Below are 27,934 nucleotides of genomic sequence, written 5' to 3'. Positions count from 1 at the left end.
TGGTTAAAAATCCAGCCACGTGTGAAAACAGCAGCTTCCTTGCTTTCCTTTGCCAAAAATGTGTTTAACCTGCTAGTTACTCCTAGATCCTTGCTAAAGTGAGCCTGAACTCATCCCAAGTATATTTCACTCACCCTGAACCTCTTAAAGGGAATTAAAACCATTTTCAGCATATTTCTCACTTCATTGCCAGCACATATAAAAGCATTTTGGGCCTGTTTTTCAATCTTCTGTAGTCTAAGCTTGCTGGGGTGAACTGAATTACATTTGATTGCATTTCTAAGAACTGTGTGCTCTCCTCTTCATTAACCTACATTGCATAAGGGGGGGAGTGGATTGCCAGAGAAAAGTGATTACATTGTTTTGTTGAAATCATATTGAGTATTTTCTGTATTGCATTTTCATTCAACATTGCATCCATCTGAAACTAGATAAAGCATTCTCTACCACCTTATTCTTCTGTTCCTATTCCCAAGCGTGCTACCTCATCCTTTATACTACTCCTGGGTAATCAAATCAGTTTATTAGTAGAACATTACCCATTGTTGTTAACTGCTCATGTTCTGAAGTGTGATATTAATTATTAATTTATTATAAAGTGTGATATATATATATTGTTTACATTCTCAAATAAACCGTTTAAACTTGCAAAACAGAACTACTTCTTGGCTCAGTGGGGTCAGGGGGGTTCCAAGAGAGGGGTGTTATATAGGGGTAGCCATCCAGAACTCATGAACTGGACATAAAGATATATCAATAAGGGTTTCCATTCAGTATCCCAGACTAGGCATTGACTTAGCTGTAGTGCTGGATTGAATCCTCTTACAAAGGTTGAATGATTTAACAGTATGCATTTTATTTAATTGATGTGATCTTAACTTTCCTGATATGTAAACTATTGCATAAGTGCAGATTAAATTGTGATTCAATTCATATAAAAAAATGTATCAGGTTTAATAAAATCCTTTGATACTGTATCTTTACATTGTACCCTCTGGATCTTTTTTCCGAGATTAATTAATTAAAGGAGCATCCGTGACCAACATAGCAGTAGGGGGATCAGTGATCAGCATGGCATCAGTGGCCTCAGTGACTAACATAGCAGTAGGGGGATCAGTGATCAGCATAACATCATTAGCATCAATGGCCAGCATGGCATTAGGGGCATCCATGACCAACATAGCAGTAGGGCCCTCAGTGACCAACATAGCAGTAGGGGGATCAGTGATCAGCATGGCATCAGGGGTCTCAGTGACCAACATAGCAGTAGGGGGATCAGTGATCAGCATAACATCATAAGCATCAATGGCCAGCATGGCATTAGGGGCATCCGTGACCAACATAGCAGTAGGGGCCTCAGTGACCAACATAGCAGTAGGGGCATCAGTGATCAGCATGGCACCAGGGGCATCAGTGATCAGCATTAAATCATTTGCATCAGTGACAAACATTGCATTAGGCAGCGAGAATACCCTTATAGGTTGTGCTGTAGGCAATGATTCAGCACGTACATCATTGTTTTGCGTAGCCTTTTTGTATGGCTGTGGATACGCGCACAAGGGTCTGTTGTGGGAAAGAGTCATGTAGGGGCGTGTACAGTAGTGACTCTTCCAATGTCTGGAGGTCTGTAGCTATTTTTTTTTACGGCCTCAGGTCGCGCAGAAACCATAAGGTCTGGGGGCATTGTGTGCGGTTTATGGGAGCGCTCCGGTGTTGCTATAGGTGAGGTATTTGAGTCATTAGGACTCATAGCATCTATGAGAGCAAGATGATTGTGACAGGGCGGCCTCTTGGGATAGCAACCAGCGTCAGAGAGGAGATTGGAGATGATCCTGCAGACAAGCAGGCTAGCGCAGCGGTTAACGAGGCGTCGCAGGGCACACCTTATACTGAGGCGGGCGTTCCGAATAGCGACGCTGGGCTAGTAGGTGCAGGGGTGCAGGTTAGTAGTGTGCAGCCGAAGGTGCTTGTTTCTGCGTGTGACATTGTGGGGGTGAGCAGTAGGGGCAGATGTTATGAGACAAGCAGTGAGACCCTTACCTTTGTGGTAAGCATGGTCTCCAGCGTCCAGCAGCTCCGAGCAGCAGAGAGCTGTAGAGAGGGCTGACGGCCTTTCCTGTTGGCCTTCCCTCAGTGGCATCGCCTCATGGCGTGCCTCCCCTACATTTAAGGCAGGAGAGGAGGTCGGCGCGAGGTGTGGGACCCAAACAGGTCGTTCAGCTTTTGTTTTCATTGGGGTCTCCATGACGATCCCGGCGGCAGCCATCTTAGGTGGAACACGCTCCTCGTGGCGTGCTATGGAATCAAATAGTGTATGCACAGGCATCAGTAGCCCATGGAACGGCGCTGATGTTGCGGACAGTGCATATGTACCTCTCTGAGACTCCCCTCGCAACAGAGCTGCAGAGAGGGGCGACGGCCTTTCCTGTTCACCTTCCCTCGGCGGCTTCGCCTTGCGGCGTGCCTCCCCTCCATTTAAGGCAGGAGGGGAGGTCGGCGTGAGGTGTGGGACCTAATTGGGTCGTTCAGCTTTTGTTTTCATTGCGGTCTCCATGACGATCCCAGCAGCGGCCATCTTAGGTGGAACACGCTCCTCGTGGCGTGCTATGGAATCAAATAGTGTATGCACAGGCATCAGTAGCCCATGGAACGGCGCTGATGTTGCGGACAGTGCATATGTACCTCTCTGAGGCGCCCCTCGCAGCGGGCTTACCCCACTCCCCCATATATATATTTTATAAAAATCTGTATTGTTTCGATATAAATGTTTGGATACAATTGTTGTTTGTTATTTTCTATTCGTTATAATCACTGCACACCATATCTCATTAGGCACATTTAGCATAGTAGGGCCATATTCCATAGCTCTAGTTAGCAAAGTCGCACTATATATCAGAGTGGGGGCGGATTCCAGAGGTCCAGTTAACAAAGGAATGTAAGATTTGATTGCAAGATGTCTTCATTCACGGTATGCACGGCAGTGCTGGACTCCTTGCAATATGTCAAGACACCACAGTGTTCCAGTTTGCCCATGCAGCTCAGTAAGGCCAATTAGCAGAGTGAGGCAGGAAAGCTGGCTTTTAGAGTGCAGTGTCCCTACACTCCCCCAGCAGGACTGAGGAAGTGAGAGGATAAGGGAGGGCCGGGATGTCAGAGGATGATGCTCCTGTGCTTTTCGTGCCCTACCCGCTTAACGGCACCACTTCCCAAACCGCCCCACTGTAAGTACAGATTCCAGTATGCCCTGTCAGCCTAGTAGGGGCAGACTGAAGTATACAAATTCAACACAGAAAATGTTTCTAGCAAATTGAGGCAAGGGGCGCTGGTCCTGGGAGAAACGGTTACCTGCATGACCTTGGATCCCCAACTGAGTTCAGTCTTCAACTGGGTGGTGAAAGGAGCAAGTAGGCAGCCCAAGGTGGTACAGGGATGCTAGAGTGTGTCTTTCCTGTGCTCCCTGTGTCTTTCTGATTCCTTTCTGCCCAATGGCACTAGAGCCGCAGATTGGAAATGGGCAATGCCCAGCCTCATCCCTTTTGCATAAATATTGCTTCGTGATCTAGGCCCTTCTACCTCTGCCCTCTCCTCCCATCAAATCAAAGAGAAGGCTTATTTTGATAGAAGGCCATGGACCACCACTTTCATCAAACCCAGTACTAATATCAGCTAGAGGGAGGGGTGGGGCTGGGGTAGGATGGGGCTGGATATATTTCCGTGGCAAGGGTGAAGCTTGGCTGGGGCATTTCCTTTCAAAGAGAGCAGGTGTGGCGGGTGCCAGGGGTGACAGGGAGATTTCAATTGAGAGGGCAATAAGCAGCAGAGGCCTATTTTCATAATATCAGAAAGGGTGCCAAGAAGAGGGCCGGGGCGCTTCTGGGAAGGGGAGGCGCTTCTGGGAAGGGGAGGCAGGGTCATAGCTTCTCTGAATTTGGAAGGAGCAGCAGTGCTCTTTTGTTGCTGTTCTCCTCCAGCAGAGGTTTCTTCAAATCAGGTTTGGCCCTAAACCGCCATGGCAAGGCCAGGCAAAATCAAGTTTATAGATGAATTTTAAACAGGAAAAGAAATAGCAAGCTAAATGGCCTCATTATGAGTTCAGAGGAACACCGCCACTGTTTTTGACAGGTAACGGAATTACCGCCAATTTTACTGCACCGCCACATTCAGAGTTTGAAGATAGAGGCTGAAGATGAATCCTCCACTTTACCTACAAACATCAGCAATTATACCGCACTGTATTACCTTTCACAGTGAATCCATCAAAATCCCTAGGGAGTTCTAGGGATTCCAAATAGAGCGATTTACACCTCTCTTCAGCACTCCTTATCTGGTGGTAATGCCAAGGGACAGAGTGGTAGGAACAGGAAATGGGGTTGGCAGTAAATTGGTGGATTTACTACCGATTTACCGCCAAACTGATAATGAGGGCCAACGTTCTGTATCATTACAAAAATGCAGAAAGAAGGCCTCTATTTTAAATAGGCACATGTGTGTATACAAAACATCTCTTACAGCAATACTGGGTATTGCGGCAGTCACTGCAAATGCGAATTGTACACATTGGACGTCCAGGGAGCGAAGAACTCATTACTGTTTGCTCCTTTTACGTATTGAGTGCGGATAAGGGGAACTTCTATGTCACTACTTTGGAGGGTAACCCTTTCTGAGGTAATACAATTTAAAGTTTGACAGACTGTAGTGAAACAGATCTCTCCTGAACAGAAGACTGCTCTGGGCGAGAAACCAGAATATGAAAATTAGCTGCAGTTCATAAAAAATGAATACAAGGCCTCCACCTAGTGGACATCCGAAGACGATACTACCTAACAATAAAATGTAAAACGTGTCAATTTTCAGTAATGGTATAATGAATTCTATTTATATCCAGGGAGGAGCAATGCTTTTTTGATGAAAAAAAAGAATGCACAATGGATAAGATATCAGATTGGATGGGAAGCAGTGAGCTTCTTACAATGGATTGAGTTCGAGTGATACTCAGATGAGGGTGGGGAGGGGAATAGCAATCACCGGCAATGATAAATGGGTGGACATACATAGATTAAGGATAATCAACATTAGACATTTGTATATGTAATGTCATTGTATGTAAAGCGGTGGGATTCCATTTTGGCTGCCTCTTGAGTGGCTCTGTAAGATGGTGTAGGGATGTTAATGCAATAGAGGGAAAGGCAGGTGCGAAACCTGCGGTGTTGATGAATGCAGGGCGAAGTATCGGAGTCCTGAGTGCCAGTATCGCTCTCTGTGGTTGGACAGTACCACTTTGGCGTGTATTTGATCATCTGGAAAGGAGAACACAAGAGCTAATAAATCAGAGTGCTGCAAGATGGCCGTAAGCCACTGGCTTGGAGGCGGGGAGGGAGTTGCGCGATAATAAAGCTAAAGATGTGAGCTCCATTGGCTTAAACTGGCATTAGAAGGCATGAAGTATCAGAGTGTGTGGTGGTCTGTGTGTTTTGTAAGATGCTAGGAGATTTAGAGGTTAGTCTGTGAGTTGGAGAGAAGAGGGAGGCTGGGATTAGTGACCACTCCTGTAACGTTCTCTTAATGCTAGACTAAATGGTCAGAGTTTGGGCCTCATCAGGAGTTAAGGTGTGGCCCAAACACGAGTTGGGTGGTTTGTTTGCAGTCTTACCTTCACCTTTATGCTGGTGGTAAAAATCTCCACATTCTGCATGGTTTTGGTGATATTAACACAATGCTAATTGCACTGAAAAGCCCCATTGGGTCCATTAAAGGAGAATGGGAACTTACCGCTGCACTGCTACTCGGGATCCAGCGCTAATAGTGCCGGACCGAGTAGTGGTAATGCTATTCGCATTGGCGTATCCTGTAAGGATTACCGCTGGGATATTGCCAAGGCCCTGATGAGGCCATTTGTCTGTTGTTGATCTGTGAATGGATTTTTAGTGATGTTGTTATCCAAAAGGGGGCAGAGTCTTTGTTCTGGGTTGTGTTTGAAGAATAGAGCAGGGACGTGAGACCCAACTGAGTACGATCTACTAAGTTTAGTGATCATCGTTTTGTGCAGTGGTGTGCAAATGTGTAAGTGAGACTAACAGGAACCGGTACCATCTCAGTTGCTTCTTGCTTTGAACATCAAGTGTATAGTGAGTCACAAGCTTTTTTCATGCTAAGCGATTGGTCTTTAGACCAGCAAGAAGCACAGAGACTGGGCCTCATTAGACGGACGGCGGTAAGGGTTTACCAGTACCGGTAAGGGCACTGGTACCGGTAAACCCTTTCCGTCTTACTACGAGGTCCCTTTGCGGGTTGGTACTTTAATGCCTGCTGTTTAGCAGGTGTTAAAAACCAACCCGCAAAGGGACCAGGGTGCTAATTACGGTACCGCAATTTGCGGCACCCTAATTAGCGCCTTCCCCATTCCCATAGAGCCCTATGGGGCAAAAATGGGAATGAGGAAGGGCAATGGGGGAAGGGGGAATTACCGCCCCACCAACCTTGGAATAGGCCGGTAATTCCCCTTTCCTCCAAGGCGGTGCTGGTATTTTACCGGCATGGACCAAGGTGCTAGTAGCACCTTGGTCGGTCCTCCGCCTACCGTGTAATGAGGCCCAGTGTCTTAGACACAAGAGGGGACATCATAAGTCTTGACGCCAACTGTACCTTGGGCGTCAATCTTTTGAACCTCTGCGCTGCATATGACACAGTAGGCCGGTCTATCGTGATCTATAAACCGGGATCCAACAGCATTAACATGGATTGAACCCCTCCTGGAAAACTGCTGAGCCAGTGTGAGGTGGTGACATTACAAACCAAAATCTATCACATTTCCGTTTAGAGGGACTGGAGTCAACCCCCTCATTATGGCTGTTTAATGAGCCTGCAAGACCACTTACATGCCTACTAGATTTCAATATCTATGCTGACAAAACTCTTAAACTATGGATCATCAGCAAGAAACTAAAAGCAGAGTGTCTGTCTGCTGAGCATACTTGCATGTGTGAAAGTCAGTGTAGCTAAATTCTGGGGGGAAAACGGGAATTCCGATATGTGGCAAACCAGAAAAACACATCCCGACGATATGACTGAGCACCCTACCCTGAACCCAAATCTTAAGTAGCTGCTATTACATCCTATTTACACAGAACTCTCACAAAACTGGAAATGAACCACAAAATACAACTAGTTCAGTCATTGATGTTATCCCAAGTAGACTATTGCAAATGCCTCTTTCAATAGCTGTATATTTGAACATAAATGGCTATATATTTGCACATAAATGTATGAACCCAATACTAATTCTTTAATTTTCTAAGGCAGGCCGGAATTGTTTTAAAAGCCTCTTAAAGTCTTGACCACGTTTGTCCGGCATTCTAGAGATTCACCAATTGTAGTGATGTTGTCATGTTATGCTCGCGACGGAGTGACGCAACTCTGTTGCAGGGAATAAATGAGGCAGTCCCACGCATGCGCCGCAGAGTGCCGGCGGAGCCCGGATAGACATGCGTGAGAGTCCATATCTGGGGGGCCCAGGGGCTATCGCAATGAAAGGCCGTCTGGCCTTATAACAATGGCGACAAGGAGGTCGCTTGCCGGGACCCACGTGCTGGATCAGCTGTGCTAACGGTGGTATCAGGAAATGATCAATACGCTCGGCAGTTGTGTCGGCACACCCCCTGTGAGACACTCCCTGTGACACGCCGCAAGAGTTTGCAGCTTCACAGCCAGGGAAGTACAGGTGGACCTCCTAGACAATTTCTGGAGCACCTGAGAGTGCGCCACTTAAAAAAAAAGAGAATTTATTTTTCTCTTTTCTCCTGTTCTGCAGCAGGAGTATTGTGAGCTTTTCTTTTTCTCCCCCTCCTGAATTTTGTTTGGAAGCCTTGTGCCTACTGCTTGATCTTTGGAGACACCCCTGCATGGATCCCTTAGGCGGTCACGCTGGGTTGAGGCCCTGTTTACGGGGGGGTGCCTGTGCGCACAGTGTGACGCTGCCGAGTGCGGTGATGTGCCAGCATGGCAGATGACCAGGTGGCAGCCGCAGGGGCACCGGCGGTGGTCCATGTGCATCTCCAGCAAGGGGCACTGGCTCCCATGCCAGAATTTGATGTATCTGTGGCACCAGCGGCTCTGGGCCCGAGATGGAACTTTGGGTTGAAGCGCATGGAGATGTACTTTGCGGCGGTTGGGGAGGTGAATGAGCAGTCAAAGACGTCAATCCTTCTGTATGCTGCGGGACCAGCGTTGTTGAGGCTTTTTGAGACTTTGTGGCCTGTGGATGACTCCTATGGAGCGGCCAAGGACTCTCTGAGGGACCATTTCATCCCGTTGGTGAACTTGGATTACGAGAGATTCATAATGTACGCGGCTAAGCAGAAGTACGACGAGTCGCTGGACTTTTTCCACGGAAGGCTCAGGCAACTAGCAGCCCTGTGCGCTTTGTTCAGTGAGGAGGAGATGGTGTGCAATCAGTTAATTCGGGGGTGTGCCTCAGGAAAGTTGTGGCGACAGATCCTGAGGGAACCGGGTGTTAGGCAGAATCATATGCAGTACCCTTTGGGAACACCACACACAATTAAGACTACAAGTGTAAGTACAAATTCACCTTTGGTACAATCCTCTACTACACAGTAAAGTTGTAGTGATGGCTGAGCAGCCAGAATTATCTCAAGAGTAAAGTGAGCAGTATCAGAAGTTACACAAAGGACAACAATTACTATGGTTCAAACAAACACTGATTCAAGGATTCTGAGTAAAAGAATATACATTTATTTACACCATCAGTTATAAAACAGTTCACTATTATAAAGCAGCAGAAAATCACAATCTTAATACACTACAATGACCCACGATCAATTCTGGACAAGTTAGGCTCAAAATGAAGTGTGAGCAAAATGGGACTCCAATAATTTAAAAGGGAGGACAAGACAAGGTTATCCAAAATCAACAACACCAACAAGTGATAGGCAGGGCAATCTAGAAAAGGCTTACTACAACTAGGATTCAAGTCAACAGGCCTGGGCCAATGTTAATGGTTCAGAGTCTTTGCAGAGGATCACACAGTTCAGAGTAGTTCGCGGTTAAGTCTTTGCCAAGAGTTCAAACAAAGTTGGTCGGAGGAAAAGTTATTCGAAGGAGAAGAGAAGGACAAGCCTTCTAAGAGGCGAAAGATTTCAAACACTTTCACCATGGTTGGACGGAACAAATGACCGGATTTGCACAGTACCGTAAAAGAAGAAGAATGCTGTAGCTGAGGCGGTTGTTCTTGGCAGTTCCTGCAGGCTCAGGGTTCCTGAAGCGACTGTCGCGGTGACAAGAAGGAGGAAGACTGAAGGGTCTTGCTCTGCCCAAGGAAGAAGCCAGCAGCAGAGCAAAGCGTTGAATAAAAGGTGCGCTCCTTAAAATCCAAACAGGTTCCATTCCTCCTGGCTTTCCGGTTCACTGCAGCGAGGCACAGCAAATTCGACCAGGAGAAGAAGGCCGGTGTTTGATGTTTGGTGAGCTGGTTGGTCCCACCAAGCTCAAGGGAAGAATATTCCTTGCAGATCTTCTCTGTCGTTGGAGTTTCGGGTGATTCGGACCTGCAACAGGGCTTCACCGGGATGTCCAGTAGTTGCAGCAGTCATCTTTCTTAAGCTCCTCATTGGTTCTCTTGTTCCAGTGGTGACTCTGCCTTCCAAGTCCCAGAGACCCGCTTTTAAGCAGTTTTCCCCCATTCACACAGCCCGGCTATCAATCACACAGCAGGGTGGCTGTCCTGGCAGGACAGCCACCTAGCCAATCAAACTATAGTGCGACTTGGGTCTCCAAGGAGACCCTGGGCAGGGGGCCTCAAACCCCTCCCTCGCATCCTGTCCACCCAGACACTCAGGTGCCTAAGAAGTGCAGAAGCCCACCAAAGGACGGCAAGCAAAGGAACCAAAACTAGTTTGGCACGCAGAGTAAAACACGAGAAATACCTTTCCAAAAAGAAATGGTGAATAAAGCCGACCGGAACCAAATAAAAATAAATGGGGTCCAGCGGGTTAGAGTTTGAGGCTACCACCATAGCCTCTAACGTTGCCGAGGCTATTTTCATAGCTAGCGGTAGAATAAAAATGGTAGGTACCACTGCCACCAGCCAAATTTTAGAGAAGGGGAACAAAATAATGTTCTATGAGAATCAGACAAAAAGGGGTAACTATTAACCCTTTCCTTTCAGTACTCTATTGGAAGATAGGTTGTACTAGGTCTGTAAATTTAAAAGGACTAGTAAAGTCAATGGAAACTTTCACATGTGCTGGGAGACAGTAGCTAGCCCCAGAAAATGGAGTTTAAAGGGGGAAGTCTAAAAGACAACCCTGTGTCACTGCACTAAAGGTGCTGTGTGACACACAGTAAAAAGATGATGCCAATGGAGTAGGTGAGGCTCCATAGTTCATGAGCAAAAAAATGTATAACACACAGAAAAAACAAATGTAAGTGTGGGAAAAAAGGCTCACACTCTTACCAGGTGAAAAAATAAATCCTAGAAATCCAGCAAAGCTGCTGAGGGACTCAACCGGTAAGGGAAATTAGCCATTCTGGAGAATTCTCCCAAACACCGGGGCTCACCCTGGTGCGGATTCTGGAATTGGGGCAATCCCATGAGCTGGTGGGCATGAGGGCTTCTAGAATGGACGAGTGCATGAAGCTGGTGAAGCTGGAGGATATCAGCACGATATTATTAGCTCCCTGGTCCCTTAGCGACTCCCGCTAAGGGCGCCTGGTAAAAACAGCGGGCCTTAGTGGGAATCGCTAAGGGACCTCGGAATTCAGCGGTACGGGGTTAACGGCACTAGCATCCTTACAATGCCATTAACCCATTACTGCTATACTCGTAATGAGGCCCTATGTGTTGGGGAGACCGTTATTACGAATCATGGCGGGATCGCCATCTAAGCCACCAGCTTGGATCGAGCAGAGGATGCTAGCCTTATTGGAATATGACATCTGTTTGGTGTACGAGCCGGGGGCTAACAACATAGCTGATTACCTGTCCAGACATTCTGGGAATTCTGGAGCAGAGTCTGGTAATGGAGAGATGGAAGTCGAAGAATTTGTCAGGCAGGTAGTGGGATCCAATGTTCCGAACTCCATGTTCGTGCAGGAGCTGGCGGATAGTTCCACCGGAGACAAGTGTTTCTGCCTACTACGGGAGTCCCTTAATAAAGGAGAGTGGAAGTGTGCTCTGATGGGGCTGGAAAAACACACACAGGACGCAAATGCTTCACTAGAACAGCTATGGAAGGTAAGAAATTAACTGTCATTTACGGACTCTGCTGCTGGGGAAAGGCCAGAGGATGGTCGTATGATAGGCAATGGTTACAAAAGTCATAACACTGGCGCATCAAGGGCATCAGGAGTCAGCCAAGACCAAGTCCAGATTGAGTATGAAGGTGTGGGTCCCCAACTTGGAACTGCTTGTGGATGAGTTTGTAAGGAATTGTGTGTAGTGTCAGGCTGCAGCTCCCGTGTGGAGAGGACCCCGAACCGAGTCGATGCCAAGGGGCAATGGACCGTGGGAAGTGGTGCACATGGATTTTGTTTCGATAGGGAGAGACGTGTACTTCTTAGTGGCCATTGACAAATGGAGTAGATATCCGGAAGTGGAGTTCATGGAATCGTCATCATTTGAGAACATCATACCGGTGGTGGAGAAGGTTTTTGCATCTCACGGGTTCCCGGAAGAAGTGTGCACCGATGATGGCCCGCCATTTCAGGGGCAGAGCTTTGAAAACTTTCTGAAGGAGTGCAGAGTCAAGCACAGGAAAATATGTCTGCTATGGCCTCGGGCTAATTGGGAGGCTAAGCGTTTCATGCGGATGCTGAACAAAGTGTTCAGGATCGCCCATGGGCAGTCCATGCATCAAGCGCTCTATCAATTTCTGAGGGAAAACAGGGCCACTCCACACTGCTCCAGAGGAGTTGCCCCTGCAGAAGCGCTATTCAGAAGGTGCCCGTGTGGGTTTCTGCCGGACAGCGAGGACAGAGAAAAGGGGGTGATTGACGAACAGCAGGTGGTCGAAGAGCGAAGGATGTGCAACGATAGGGAGAACATCAGGAGGACACTGTCCAGCAGACATATCTCTGGGTGATGCAGTGATGGAAAGGAACCAGCACTGAAAGGCAAGATCCCGCTGCCCTATGACCCACAGCCACTGGATGTGGTAGGAGTCAAAGAGTCCATAGTGATTGCATCCGATGGTAGGACGACGGTGACCAGGAACTCGAGTTTTTCAAGAGGCTAAGTGGCAGGAATCCAGTCGAACTGAGCCCCGTACGGAGTGAGACTGACCAATACACTGATCAAGCATGGAGCCCGTCAGAGCCAACAGATCCTGGCCCAGAGATAGAAGAAGAATCTGAGGGCGCACAGGTAGAAGGTATCCCCTACAGGGGTCCAGGTGCCGTACCTCACAACTGAAGGACTATATGGTGGAAAATTAACATGCTGTCAATGTTTCACCGGAAGGAACCAGAAACTGGTGCGGTAAATTGTTGAAGTTAACTGCATTGCTGTTATGTGTTTAGATTGATAACAAGTTTGGTGTCTATATTGTGTTCATTGTTAGGAAAAGGATAAATGAAGTGACGTGGTCACGTTAAGCCCGCAACGGAGTAATGCAACTCTGTCACAGAGAATAAATGGGGTTGTGTCGTGCATGCGCTGCAGAGTGCAGGCAGAGCCCGGAGGGAATACCCGTGTGAGGGTCCATCTGAGGGGGAACCAGGGGCTATCGCAATCCAAGGCTGTGTGGCCTTATAACAACCATGCCCTCTCTCTTTGCGTGCTCTGAAGTAGTTTGCAGATCGGTAGAGCTATATAAATCAACAAATAAATAAATAAACAGGAGCAAGTGCACGTCTATGGGAAGGATGTGAGAGTGAAAGCTATATAATGGTACTGGGCCTCATAAAGCACCACTTCACTGTGCTGATTGCTTTCCTCCACATCATCTACTGGGACACAGTTTCAGAGTAATGAGCCTTCATTATAATTCTGGAGGATTTTAATTTCCCATTGCCAGATGCAGTAATTGCCTCAACACAGCATATGTTTTTGTAGTGGCGCCCTTGCAGTAAAATTGGAGTGCCACCTCATTCAGAGAATACTGTCTTTACAGCGGTAACAGATGCGGGATTGTCAGAAATACATGTGGTATTTCTACAGATGTGTGCATTTGTACATTTCCACCTGGTTTAGAGGTTGGAAATGGATTTTGTTCAATATTTAGTAATCCTTACCAGATTGAGTTTTCACACTTCTCTCACATTGTGAAGGGAGAGAGAAGTTGGGCATTTTTTGTGTAGTTAAAGGTGTAGTGCCTTACCGACAGTCACCGCTCATTTATGCACACTCAAGGCAGTGGAGGTTAGGCCCAGCCCGGCGACCACAAGGCAGGCGTGACAGCATCCTCTATTCATGAAGGCCTGCACTGGCGAGAAACTCCTCAGCTGAAGCCAGCGGGCACGACAGAGGCCCAACGTGACAAAGGCCCACTGGACTTAACTGCAGATCACTCTGTTAAACAGCAGGTAGGCCGCATCTTTCACTCCGATCACACGGGAGGGATGCCCCACACCACGTAATGGATCCAGCTTCCCTGGTGAGGCTGACAATAAAGGGAACACCAAGGCATCACACATGCCAGCGAATGCCCCTGATATAAAAGGAGTGACATGGGGCACTCCAAAAAGAAAGCCCATCACCAAATGAATCCCCCATATAGACACTGCGGCAGGGGCATTGAATCATAAAGTCTTGCTAATCAACCTTAAAAAATGTCAGTCCAGGAGCAGGCTCAAGGAGGACAAGGCCCAGCCCCAGTAGGACATATGCAGCCAACAACGGACACTTTCCCCGTACCTACGTTATTGCCTTTAGACATGACGCATACCACCAATCTGGGACCCAGATGGGCACGGTGGATCCAGCAATTTGATGTTTACCTTCATGCGCTAGGGCCTCAAGAAGATGAAAGGATAAGCGGCCTCCTCTCTCTAACGGCAGGCCCCGAGGTACATGGCATCATCTTTGAATTTCCGGAAGATGCGATTCACACGCACCCTGACGTATAGAAACACCTAAATGAACACATCACCACTGTTCTGGGCCCTGTTCAAGAACTATTACATTTTGCATGTATAAATAACTGTAACTCACGTATTGCTTGTGACCAGTAACCAGAAACGTAAACATCTTGTAACTCATGTATGTACTTTGCTTTGCAACCAGATAAGTAAGCATTCTGTAACCTACGCCGTGATACCTCCGGGTCTGGGCATATAACAAATAACAAACAAAAACATAATCATGAAATAAAATAAATAAATCCACAAAAATGTTGACTACGAGCGTCATTTATTCCACACAACCATAGAGTACGAAGGAGAAATGATGGACAAATTTGTAACACAACGATTTCCACCTATATTTGCATAACAAAGCTATCATATCACTGATAGTAGATGGGGGTGGAGTCCATGTCATTTAAAAAGAAACTATTACAGAAACCTCACACACTGACAGAAATACTATCATTAGCCAGAACGACTCTACGATGAGCAAGCTCCAAATCTCATCTACGCCGGCCATAGAAGAAACCATGAATAAAATTACATCACAGCCATCACACACAAGAGAGGAAAAGCGAGAGCAACAACAGTGAATACGATTTTCCACACAAAGACGCGGGCCCAGCGATATTTCAGGAATGCCCTGCGTTATGGAAGCAGCAGCCATTTCCGGTCTGTGCGGCTGTGTCCTGATTACATGATTGTCTGTATAAAACCGGACACTAAAAAAGGGTTGCATGTGTCCTTTTTTTGGAACACTGTAAAAATGATCAAAAAGGCCAAGTAATCGCTCACGTATGCAAGGGAAAACAAGGTGTATTACATGCAAAAAGTTCTCAGGCGGTCCCATGGAACCAAACTGATACAGAGCTTGTCACTTCCCAAGAAGTTATAGCTTATATAGCAGTAAACTGCAAAATCTGAATACATAGGTAACAATGTTATCTCACCACCCTCTTTGGCTACCACCTATAGAACATGCTAATTTCCCCCTAAAGTCCCTGGGCCAATTGGCCAAACCTTATCTAAACCCATTCCCCTAGACACCTGATCCACTACATCGTCACTATTGAATCCAGGTACGGGATTGGTGGTTTTAACTTATTGACACATTAATAAATTGAAACCATCACGTGATGTGCACCCCTCCGTTCCAGCAGATGTGATCAAAGTAAACTGGCAAGGCTAACTCTACTTTGATAAGATAATAGGCCTTCTCATTATACCAGACGCCGCAGCGCACAAGCTGCATCCCCATTTGTGTACTGAATTTATTAGCTTTCAACTCCAGCTGTGAACTGGAGGTGAATGTGCCAGTGGAGATGGCATTTTCAGCGCTGTTAGCGCCAGCACAATTTGCACCGACGCTAATAGTGCCCCCTGCCCCATTGGGTTGAATCGATCCGTTGGGTAATGGACATTACAGCTATGCCGCTACTCGTGATCCGGCCCAAATTGTGCTGGACTGAGTAGAGGAAGCGCTGATTGCGTTGGCGATAGGTCTGCCCAAAATGCCCTCCTAACCAGCTCCACAAACTATCTACTGCATTCCGATTAGCATAGTATTCTGAAAGGGGCCTTGTTTGCTCATGACTCGGTGTCTATGTGAACCAGGTCTTGAAAACACTAGCTACCCCAAATACAGTTACTATTAATGGGGGTTCTTTCTCGTTTGACAAAGTTGTCTCTTGCTATGCAATTTACATGCTACTTGTATCACACGTGCAGTTTCAGTTTATAGCTGGATTTCAATGAGTTGCGGTGGAAGCTGGTATATTGGACATGTGCTACCTGCTATTAGACACTAGACTACATTGCTATCTTCCCCAAGAGATAAAAGATAATTAGAATGGGCATGGGCTATCTGGTTCCTGGACATCTGATTCATGGAGTAGGTCTCAAATGCACTTGTAACAAGACTCTTAAATTATCACTGCTGTTTGCAAAGGTGGCAAATGGCATTTCAGTATCAGTGTTATTTATAACCCATGAATGCGTGGCTTTGCGTAATTTTGTGCTGCAAAATCACATGGGCCGAGACACCATCTTGGCATCACAAGTTTGTACCCTTTTTTGATCAGAATACCATACATTTGTTTCAGATTATGCAAATAACCTTCCAGTTTTTCTCTCTAATATTAGAAAATCTGACCTTTGCTCTTTGAAAAGAATATTTACTGTGGTTGGTTTCTTAGGTCCTGGCTTGCTGATTCAATTGGATCATAAGGATCCCCCATAATCCACAGTCTCTTCTTAGTGTTTGCTATCTTTTTAATAATGTACTGTTTCTATGTACAAATTAGATGCTTATATTGTTGCCTGGAAATAAAATCACTGTGAATGCTTCAAATGTTCAGGAGAGGCTAATGTTCATGAAAGCAATTGAAGAAGTCTTTGAAAATGATAATGGCTTCTTGGAGCTGATTATTCTGAACAGTTAACAGTGTGAGGGGATCTGTCGGGAAAAATGCAAATATATGCATTAAGAATGCTGATTGGAAATATAAGTGAATTTAATATAACTACATATAGTGCATTGATTTGAAAAATACTACACCATCCGTAATAGTAGGCCTAATGCAGCTATTGAAGGTGTGTTCCTGCAAGCAGAATGGAGAAAGGCAGCTTGGCAATTAACATATTTACTCACACATGTGTAGTCTGCTACTGCTGCACTAGCAAAATAATTTAGAGATGTGCTTTTAACTGCCAAAAATATAGTAGTGCACTCTGATAAATTAGCTTCAGGCGATTGATCTTAGACGTAAGATTTGACTGTATTCATTGTATTACCAAAAAGTGATTGGTGGAAGGTTTTGAATAAATTCCGAACCACCGGCACTGCTCTGGGCAACCTTCCACACCACTGTTTTATAACCCGTCTGCACCATTGCAAAAGGGGTCCAGCCATGTGCAAATCAGTCAGGTACTGACACCAATGGGAGAAGCCCAGCATGAACTGCTAGGACAGGTCCCCTACGGACAGAAACATAAGCAACAACAAACATGTTTCGGCCTCGTTGGGCCTCATCAGTGAGGTGCAGCTTAGTTTCATATGGCACAGTGCAAAAGGGACCCACATCTGGGCATAGCATCTCTCACACAGGGAGACACATTATTACCAAACAATGATGGGTGGAGGTTTTGAATACATCTGAACGGCTGGCACTTCTCTGGGCAACCTTCCACACCACTGTTTTGTAGACGTCTGCGCCATTGCAAAAGGGGTCCAACCATATGCAAATTAGTCAGGTACTGCCATCAATGGGAACAGCCAAGCCTGAACTGCTAGGCCAGGTCCCCTCTGCATGGAAACACACGCAGCCCCAAACATGTTTCGCCTTGTTGAGCCTCATCAGTGAGGTGCTGCTTGGTCCCCTCTGGCGCAGCGAGCAAGGGACCCACGTTTGGGCATACCCGATCTCACACATTTAATGAAGACAGCTAAGTGAGATATCTCAAAACTACCCTGGGGTTCTAAGCTGGCCTGGTTTCACAGACCCAGCGATTGCGCTAATTAAGGGAAACCCTCTCTGGTGACATCATGAACTCTTCCACTCATCACACTGAGACCAATCGATTTGAAAATGTATAAAGATATGTGAAGTCAGGGCGCGGGGTACATAGTCTGGGATTGCAAGAGGACCTGCTTGTTCATCTAGTCTGTGTTCAACCTGCAGTGCTGATATTAAAGATTTGATGAACCAACCTCACCTGGGATCGAGTCCTTCTGTTTTTCCACAACTGTACACACAGTGAAGTGTCCATGTTTCAGAAGCACACATGGAGAGTGCTAGCCTGAGAGTTTGGCACTGTTGGTTAAGTGCAGACTCTGACTGTACTTGAACTGTATCTCTGCAGTGCATACTGAGCTTTAGCTACACATCTGACACCCCTCCGGTCACTCTCAGCATATGACCTCCCTTACACACTTATGATTCTGAGGTTGTTGCCATCCTGACTGGTAACCTCAGATCTGATCATGTCAGGGTCACAAAGCAACAAAATTCAATCCAAGCGTGATGGAAATCCATTGAAACCGGATGCCGTGCCAGCCCTGTAATGAAGCCCCTCCCCAGGCAGCCTTGTTAGACCCAAGCGATCATGATGTGGAACTGAATTTTATGCTGCAAGAATTGAAGGGCATAACAACAGAGAAGGACCAAAAACTGGACACGCTATCAGCCAAGGTAGAGGCTACTCAACCTACCATTGAATACACTTCCAGCAATTGCAGAAGGGGAACAAAGAACTGGTCTTGTAGAAGGTGCTGTGACTTGTCCCGACGATGACATCTGGAAGTTGATTCCACTGGCCCAAAGATTACGGCCGGTGTGTGCATTTATAGTACATTGAAATAAGCACCTTTTCCGGCACTGGCAGAAAAGATTGACACTGAAGTGTTTCAGATGTTCATGTGTCACATAGTAACACAGTTCATTCCCTGACGACAGACTCGGTCTGAAATGCATTGGCTTCTGTTCTGTCTGTTTCCTTTGCATTTGGAACTTCTTTTGTATATATGAAAAATCTGACCACACAATTACTGTATTCATATGGAAAGTTTTCCCTAGTACATTATCAGCATTTTTAGTTTGGGTTATTAGGTGGCGCTTTAGAGCCAACTATAAGCAGAAACTATTGCATTAGAGTACAGATAAGGAGACATTGGAATTGGTCATTTATAACACGCTTAATAGATAGAGGTTTCTAAGCGCGGACCCAGGGATCTAACCTGTGTTGCTTGCGTCGTCTTGCTTACAAGGCGAGCGCTTTGCCACTGAGCTATCCTCCTGAGACAATGGCATTTGAGGAGGGTCACAAAGGTGTTGTTTGGTTATTTGCCCACCCATTCACTGCCCATGGCCATGCTAATCCCTATGGCCATTCCCACCCAGTTCCTGAGTCTCCCCGCCCAAAACACCTCCTCGTGGGAACTCTTTGGGCTTGCTTTAATCAAGACTTACCATCAGATTTTGGGCGAGATGTGCTGCCAGTTGTTTTTCAAAGCAGTCTTCTGAGAGTTAATGATTGAACGGTTTCTGTAAACAGAGTACTGGTGTAATAAACATTTCTTAACCAGGTCTTCTTTCAGCCACTTGATTTATGAGCGCTATATGTGTCCTTCACTGAAGTCCTGTTAAAAACAAGCATTGGCAAAGGCAACAGTATTGGCTAGTTTATATGTATCACGCATATGCCAGGCACTGATGTTAAATGCCCAGGTACTTGCACCATTTTGCACCTGATGTCAGCGATAGCCAGTTAATATCACTATGACAGTGCCTGGCAAATGCCTTTGCCATGCCTACACGAAATTCCAAACTGTTGGCATTGCCAATGCTTGTTTCAATATTGGTGTTAACCATAAAGTAGCTTTTTTGCACTATTATGGCAGCACACAATACTGAGGAAGCCCTACTTGCTCCTTATTACATGTTTTGAGTTTCCCATTGTGTCACAGGCAGTTAACTGTTGGTGCCCATCCTTTTATTGGCATCCGAACTTCAAAAACACATACCACACTGGAAAAGCGTGTTCAGTACAATACGCTAATAAGGAATATCACAGGATGCCTATCCAAAGTGATCCCCTTTTCTAGTCACCGCCAGCAGCTATGTAAAACATCATGGAAACAATCACACCAGCTTGCGAAAAAGCTCCTCTGTACATGAACATGCTCTTCTATTTCATAATGCCCCGATTCATTCACCATAAGGTATTGTTACATGCGGTGCAGCTCAAGCCTGTCACAAACAGTACAACAATTCCTTGATGATATAGTAAGTTCAGTAGCCAGACCGATAATCAAGGCACGTGTTCTGAGTGGAAAGATCTCAAACTAAGATGGGAAGTTCAATGAGCTACTCGCAGCTGACACGACACAATTTGAGATATCCCAACCCTTGTAACCAACTCCTGTTGTCTCAGAAAGCAGGAGGTCCTGGTGGAAATTCCACTTGACCATTTGCTAACAAATGGGTCTTTGTACATCTACTGAATTGCTACGCATACAATTTCAGTGGTGACGTACACCAACCCTTCCTCTCGCAACGTCACTTCCCTTCCCTCCCCGCTCCCCGGGTGTCGGTCGCCCCCTTCCCAAAACTAGACTGCTAAACCCTGATGCTACACTTCACACCACCGTCTATGTCACTTGTTCTTCTTTTTAATAGAGCAGTACGTGGTTTCTGCACAGGGGGTTCTACAAAGCCCTCTATTAAAAAGCTGAGCATTCTAACATGAGAATGACACACACTCAAAGTAGTTGGCAGGTCGGCGGGTGTTAAGGCGATTTCTTTCTCCCTCTGGGTTCCTGAGGCAACATTTATTGATTTCAAAGGTGAATTTCTTCATAGTTAGTAGTCAAGATATTGTCAACCAAAAATGCAACAGTACACACTTCTTGCGAAAGGGCACTTGTGTTGACTTACACATTATTCAAGGATTCCCGAAATGCCTGTACATAGATTTATCAGTTTGTAACTTCATACAGCAGGTTATTACGGCATTTCAGGCTGGACATGGCATAAAATGGCAGCAGCTGCAAAAGTTGGATGATACATTGTCATATGGTGACTATGCCATCTTGATGACATCAATGGAGCATTTGACCTTGCACTTGGCATAAACACCCCAAACCCCATGGGCGTTGCCAATGATTTTTTACGTGTGTTGATGATATAAGCCATATATAGAATATGTTTAGTAAAATAAGTTCAAGGAAAAATAAATTAACAAGTGGAGGACATAAACCAGGGTAATTTAGCAACATCATGCTCACTATTTCACTGCGCAAACCAGCAACACTGCAGCACAACATTACAGAAATGCGATTTAACACACACAGCATATTTTTAATTAGGCCACTTCGTGTGACTTTGCTATGTCTTCAAAAGAGCAATGCAAAAATACTAACATTTAAATTCCATAAAAACCTGTGCATGACACTTCCTTTTACAGCAACGCATTTTCGAGCCGTGGCAGCAATTTGGGAACTATGAACATTCCGTTTCCTTGGAGGCTGGCAGATGGCTGCCACTAAGCCATTGAGGGAGCAGGAAGTTCACTTTATCACTGACAAGCCGTTCCCCGAGCGCCGCTCAGCCCGGGGAAGGCCGCTCTGCCTATGAAAGGCATTGTTGATCTGCTCCAGTAACGAGCTGCCTTTCCAGTCGACGTCTTCATAGAAATCTCATGCCTAGCTCCAAAATGCAAGCTCAGACTCCCCCACCCCCTCCAGCCGCAATGTCACCTCATACAAAGGCAGAGATAGCAGCACGTACCTTGATTTTTTAATGGTAAAGGCATAGTCTCCCTGAGCTTGCTCAAAAGGTTTTTCATTTCTCGCATATCTCTGTAGGAACGACAAGTGAAATAAATTAAAAAAAGCAGCAAACAGTGGCAAACTTCAGAAATAACGACAGGTGCTCCCTCTCCAGGCCTTGCCCGCCTGAAGGTGGGCAAAATGTATGGCTGACGAAAGCACGTATGATAATGTATTGCATTCCATTATTGCAAACAAATTAGCTCTAGCATAGTGTACAATGAAGTCTGTGCTGAATAGGAATAACGTTTAAAGAGTATGTCTACTCTAGTCAGTTAACCCATTGCTTATTTACACCAGAACAGTGCAACCACGTCAGAGATGAGGGACTTTAAAATATTCCATACTAAAGTGCAACAGTTATCTAATTAACTTTCAGCTACGTAGCACAATACAGTTCATGCAATTAAACAGTAGACCGTGAAGGCCTCCATCCGTCAGCGCTTTCCCAGTTGTTAATTTGCTTTGTGCCTAATTCGGCAGCAGAATATTATCTATGAGTACCCAGTGAGGGGGATGTGGCGGCCTTACAGCCAATCAGGAGGCTCTGAACAGGGGCTTTACCACATGGTAAAACCCCTGCTCTGAGCCTTCTCGGAGCTGGAGGCCACCATCTTCCCCCGCCAGGTCCAAGGTAAGTGGCCCCCGTGCCCCTTTCCCCCACCACTGCCCCTCTTTTCCACATATTTTGACCCTTCCCCAACCCCATCCCACTTACCTGCCGTCCCAAGTACATCGCTCCCAATGGCCGCCATGGAAAGGGAGAAGGGACTACGTGTACTTCCCTACCCCACGATCCATGGCAGGCATCTTGTTTTGTTGTTTTGATCAATTTGAGAAAAAACACCCTTAGTACCCTTTAACATCATGCCGGGGTACTAACAGCAATATAACCCTTGCAGTGGGTGCGCAGTACCGGTAAGGTAATTCACCAGGGCTAACGTTACAGCCCTTGCTTTGCTCAGGCTTCTAAGTTATGCACCCCCCCCCTGCGAGGGTTATATTGCTTAGGTAAATCCAGAAGTTTGCATAAGTGTTGAGGGAGCTTAGTACACACTTGTTGCCTCGTTTACCTTATATAACCATGCCACTGGCTGCATGATCTGAAACCTTTTGCAGCCCGGAGAAGACCAGGTGCTGAGAAAAGAATGTCCTGCCAGAATCAGCGGAATAGTTTCAGCTTGTGTTCATGCCGCCTCACCATACAAATGCCCAGGCATTTGCACTGGCGTGAATTTTTATTTTAGCGCAAATGCTGGCTAGAGGTGGCGGAGCCTCCGATTATATGGGGAGGCCAAGCCTGCAACTCACTATACCAGGCTTTAAATTCATAACAATGATACTAAATACTACACAAATATCAAGTAACAACATCATATACATGCCAACATGCTCCATTCTATTTAGGATAAGATAGTCCAGTACTGGTCTTATTTTTTGTTTATATTCTGAGACTTGTAGTCCTACATATTTGATGGTGAAATCCAGCACTTGCAAAGGAAAACAACAAGGCTGATCTAGTAACGTCTCCATGGAAAGAAGCATGTTAGCATATACCGAAAGAAGTGGTAATTCATCAGTTAAAATAATACTTGACAGATTTGTATATGGAGACTAGTCCCAGAGTGGATGACTGAGGCCTGGCCATGACGCCCGCCTGCCTGCATTTGTGTCCACAGGTGAGTGAGGAGGGGGCTACACGTGCCGGGGGCAGCCCTCCAGGAGAATGAATCCCTGCTGGGCGCAAGCTAGTGTCAGACAGACACTGCCTTGACCCAGACCAAGAAAGACTTTTGTTTTCATTCTTTTATTTCGTCATATGGCAGGTGGGGAGAACAGTCAGGTCTCAGCTCGGGCCACAGTGCCCATAGCCTCGTTGTTAGGGTTATTCTGGGATCAGCCCCAGAGCCTGAGCTGGCTCAAGCCCCACCTGGCTCTCCCACATCTAATGCTGGGGATCCCTATGGAGCCTGCTAGCTTTATACGCCACCAAAGAGCAGGCGTATTCCACAGCGATTGGCGGCATACCCGCTTGTATGCCACTCTTTGCCTTGCACATTTGCACTCTGCTGTGCAAATGACCAACATTTGGCAGCGTAACAGTTCCCCGCCACCAAATTACAGAGAACTCCAAAATGAGCCCTTTTCTAGTGTGCAGCCCTTGAGGACTTCTCCTCTTGCAAAACCTTTCATAGTGCCTGTGATATAAGATACCAGTTATAAGAGCTGCAAGAGTTAAGCAGTGGACAAGTCCATGAGGCTCCCTTCCACCAGAAAACACCTAGCAAAGCCGAAAGGACCCGGTAATTTGCCCATTCGCGGGTGCCGAAAATTTTGGGAAGTTTGGCGGCAGCCTGCCAGTTTTACCGGCAAGGCTGCCGCCAAACTTCTAATGAGGCCCAATGTCTTTTATTGTACATCTGGTGGCCCCACCAAGGGCAGTCGGTTCTGAACCTCCTCCCTTGCTCAACCAAGATTACAGAGGATCCAAGCTGCAAAGATGAAAGCTGTTGTGTTACACATCTCCCCGCTCTTGATCTAATAAAATGAGCAGCAGCTTTGGATTTGAGCTGGGTGTGTGTGTGTGTGTGTGATTACTCTGTGTAGTCTTCCAAATACCTGGGTCAAGACACCACCCTCCTATTTTCCACCATGAATTATAGCACATCGTTTTCGCAACTTGTGTGCCTGTCTTTGGCCTCACTCGCTTTGTCTGTATTCATAGCTTATTGCTTCCCTCGAGCATTTGCGACCTAATGAATTTGATTGCCAGCTTTGTTTCTGGTTGGGCTGTACTACAGGCCTTACACATGACTACTGTCACAGATGGCTTCAGGAGCACACCAGCTCCCAAAGAGTTCAAGGGTTTTTATTAAGAACTTGAATAGGTTCTTAATAAAAACTCACTTTCTTCTTGGGTCACCCTCAACCCTAGCCCAGACTTCCATAAATCCCAAGATGGTCAGTAGAGATTGGTGACCCCTACTATCTAAAATCTGGTTGACTAATGGTGAGAGGCTAAAGGCAACATACTTAACTCTCTTACTTCTTGTGGGAGCTTCTAGGTGCATCCTAACCTATGGTCCCACAAGAAGAAGGACAATAGGATGGGTGCCTCCCAAAAACCTTCCTTTTCTTTTCTTTGGCTCTCCTCCCATATCCTACTTCTATTCTTTACTCCTCTCTCTCTCTTACACACACACACACACACACACACACACACACACACACACACACACACACACACACACACACACACACACACACACACACACACACACACACACACACACACACACACACACACACACACACTCTCTCTCTCTCTCTCTCTCTCTCTCTCTCTCTCTCTCTCTCTCTCTCTTTCTCTCTCTCTCTCTCTCTCTCTGTTCATCCGATGTTACGTTCATTTATGCTCCCCTCTTGGGTCTCCGCTATGTTCCACTGGTCTCCACTCCCACTAATCTCCACTCCCACTGCTCTTCACTCCACTTCTCCCAACTCTGCCTACTCTACATTCCATCTACTCTCCACTCAACCTACTCTCCCTTCCGGCAGACACACTCACCATCCCTTCACTCTCCCAGATATCTTTCTCACTCAGTCTCACCCCATATACGTCCATTTAGTCTCACTCACTGACCATACCCACCCGTTCTCTCACCAACCAATGCCTCACCTTGCACATGCTCTTTATAAGTCTCTGCCATACTCCGCCCCGTCGTCCTACCTCCATCTAGTCTCTCGGTCTGTCTCCCCTTCCCTTAATCTCACCTGAACAACCCACTCTACTGCATTCTTCCTGAGCCTTTTGATGGTATTCCTCCCCCTTACATTTGTACTGTATTACAAAGACAGGAAACCATAAAGCGTCCATTAAACTATGTACCCTTTGGAAAAGGGTTGTGCTGGCATCTCGCAATGTCAGCCCACTGCACAAAAGTCAACTTCAAAGTTTCGTATTTCATTGCAGATGAGCGTCCAGATTGCCGATCTGCAGCGAGCAACATTCCTCCTGCTGGATGTTAGCTGCTGCATCTCTCGCTAGTGGGTTGTATGCTTTGCGCTTTGCCCACACATTTTGGGATCCAGAAATCCTGTGAATGAAGAGAGAAAACACTGGCGAGCATTGAAGAAGGGAGATATGGGGAGGTATGAAGAGGTATCGGGGAATGCAAGTGAAATGAAAGTCATTCACATGTGGTGGGGACAGAGACTGCCCTCCAAAACTCCCACACCCCATGTCTGGAGCAGGACTGGCACTGACAAACACCCTGGTAGGCCTCCCACTCCAGGTTTAGAGGCGTCTCCATCCTCCCTTGACAGGGTCAAATACTTGACCCTGTCACACACCTCCCCCTGTCTTTTGAGTACCCAGCTTTCCCGAGGCATCTAACTACCTACGTATACTGTGAAAGAAAATCTACGTTTGGCCTTTTCACGCCTTGTAACCTTCTTGAGCATAGATCAAAGAGAGGGTTATCTGTCCCTACGAGAACCACTTCAGGGTGTCCTCCTGGCATGACTATCATAGGGATGAAGAGATGATTCCCAAATACCTGAATACCCACAGATGCTTGCAGGTATAATCAGCATCTCTGTGTGCACATATTATTTGGGACATGGGTCCTGGACTGAATTCTTTGATAGTTCTCATGTCCGTCCTAATGGCAGTCCTTCTGCTTCCTGAATGCAGCAGGGCTTTGGCTGGTGTTCCCTGGACCGTCAAAGGCAGGTGACATGATTGATTCGCATCAACTGTGGTGTAGGTAGTTCAGGCTGGGCTATCAGGCATGCCTTCCTCATCCGGGTTCAGGTTGGGATGATATTTGAGATCTGTGGGTTTACCTTTACATTCCTGGGAAGCTTCCTCGAGCATTTAATTTTGTAGACCTAGACTCAAAAGCTTGATCTCTATGGGTTCTTCCTTGGTTTTTATGGCAGAACTTGGCAACCCATGTCAAGTCCAGATGTGGACTTGACCAGGGTCTTCTCCAGTCAGCCTAACATCTGTGGTGGCATATCTCTAAAGTCTATGCAGTGATACTGCCTTGAAAAACAGATTCCTGCCAAGCTTCTGATCCTTGCAGTGTCTCTTCGGCCCATAAGAATCGTTAGCTCCTGGGATGACACTGAGTGGAGTCAAAGGAACCTCTAGGAAAACAACGGTTGCAAAATGTGGGGTAGTTGATTCAAGGCCCCTACTAACATTAAAAAATGCACCCTTCTACAGGCAGCCACTCAGGCTGTCTACACTATCATGGGCTGGTAACAAGAAGAGCCAAGCAAGATAAAAGCCTGACAAGGGCATGGCTCCGAGTATGCACAAATTACCAACCTGCTCAGATTCAAAATGGAGCTGTGTAAACTGACACAAGTGCATACCTCTGGGCTACCGTGTTGGCTTTCGACTTGGCTAATGTCTTTGCCTGACAAACCATCCCAGAGTAGCATAATACGATGCAGTCTGACTTCAACTCACCCCTCCCATTGTGAGAGCTGGTCAATGTCATCCCAATGCCTGTCAGCATGGGAGCCACTAAATGTCATGCTAATGTCATGGCTCCCTATGTGTCTCAACTTCACATAGTTGCTCATATGGCCTAAACCCTATGTGTCAACAATACATTTTTTATACAGTGTCATTAATATACATTGTTAAATAGGCCAAAGATATGCAGAATATGATACACCGAGCTAAAAGGGGTTTCATAAGAAATGTGAATTTTGGTACCCTGAGACATTTAATTCAACGAATGTTGAAATGTCCTGATCTATATTCCTGTGTGCATTAGTAGTGTGTGGGAGTGGTGGGCCGTTTGGGCCCCCCTCATACATTCTGCACGATATGGACCACTTGCTCACGCACTAGCAAGGGACGCCTCCATTAACCTCATGCTAACATTAGCATAAGTGGGGCTAGTGCAGGATACACTTGGCTCCATTTTGTGTGCCGACGACACCATCTTTGGACTAGGCCTCACTCTGATACTACGAAAAGGCTTCTCTCCCCTCTGCAGTGCTGCGCAGAGTGCGCTCATGGGCCCCACCTTTTCTTCCACTGTCTGAAAGCTTCACAAATCCCTTTCTCATGGATGTGCTGGGGATAGTTGAAACAAATAGTACAGTGTATCATCTCACTCTTCCTCTGTGATCACTGTCCTGTGTGTGAACCGGCTCGAACCATGACTTGTAGCTCATCAATCTCCACAAACCTGCTCCTGCCCTCTTACCCCCGCTGTTGGAAAATGATTGCAACGTAACCCAGTGCCCGCCTGAGGTATTCTCTTGATGTACCAGAAGTGTGACCCTGCTCTGCAGCCCACCCTTGAGTGCCCCCACTAAATCAAGACCCCTGTCGCAGTATATTGTGTCCTAAAACGAACATATCTCAATTATACTCCCCACTTGCCTTTATGTGCCAAGAACCCCCCCAGTCACCCAGGTTATTACAGAGAACAAGACCCCTAAGCGCTGTATCTCATAAACGTCCCAATGAAAGACGATGTAATCATGTGAATGCAATTTATA

At 46.4% G+C, this 27,934-nt stretch overlaps 1 protein-coding gene across 1 annotated transcript in view; it reads right to left on the bottom strand.

Moving 5' to 3' along the window:
• RGS7BP (regulator of G protein signaling 7 binding protein) overlaps positions 1-27,934 on the bottom strand; it is a 567,198-nt gene that overhangs the window by 25,953 nt on the left and 513,311 nt on the right. The window contains exon 5 of the mRNA XM_069627344.1: positions 21,363-21,433. Coding sequence (XP_069483445.1) covers positions 21,363-21,433 — 71 coding nt within the window. The remainder of the gene's footprint in view (positions 1-21,362; positions 21,434-27,934) is intronic.

This window comes from Ambystoma mexicanum, chromosome 6p (genome assembly GCF_040938575.1).
Source record: "Ambystoma mexicanum isolate Mex_15411 chromosome 6p, UKY_AmexF1_1, whole genome shotgun sequence".
NCBI classification, from domain to species: Eukaryota; Metazoa; Chordata; class Amphibia; order Caudata; family Ambystomatidae; genus Ambystoma; species Ambystoma mexicanum.
This window is presented reverse-complemented; position numbering and strand designations above follow the sequence as displayed.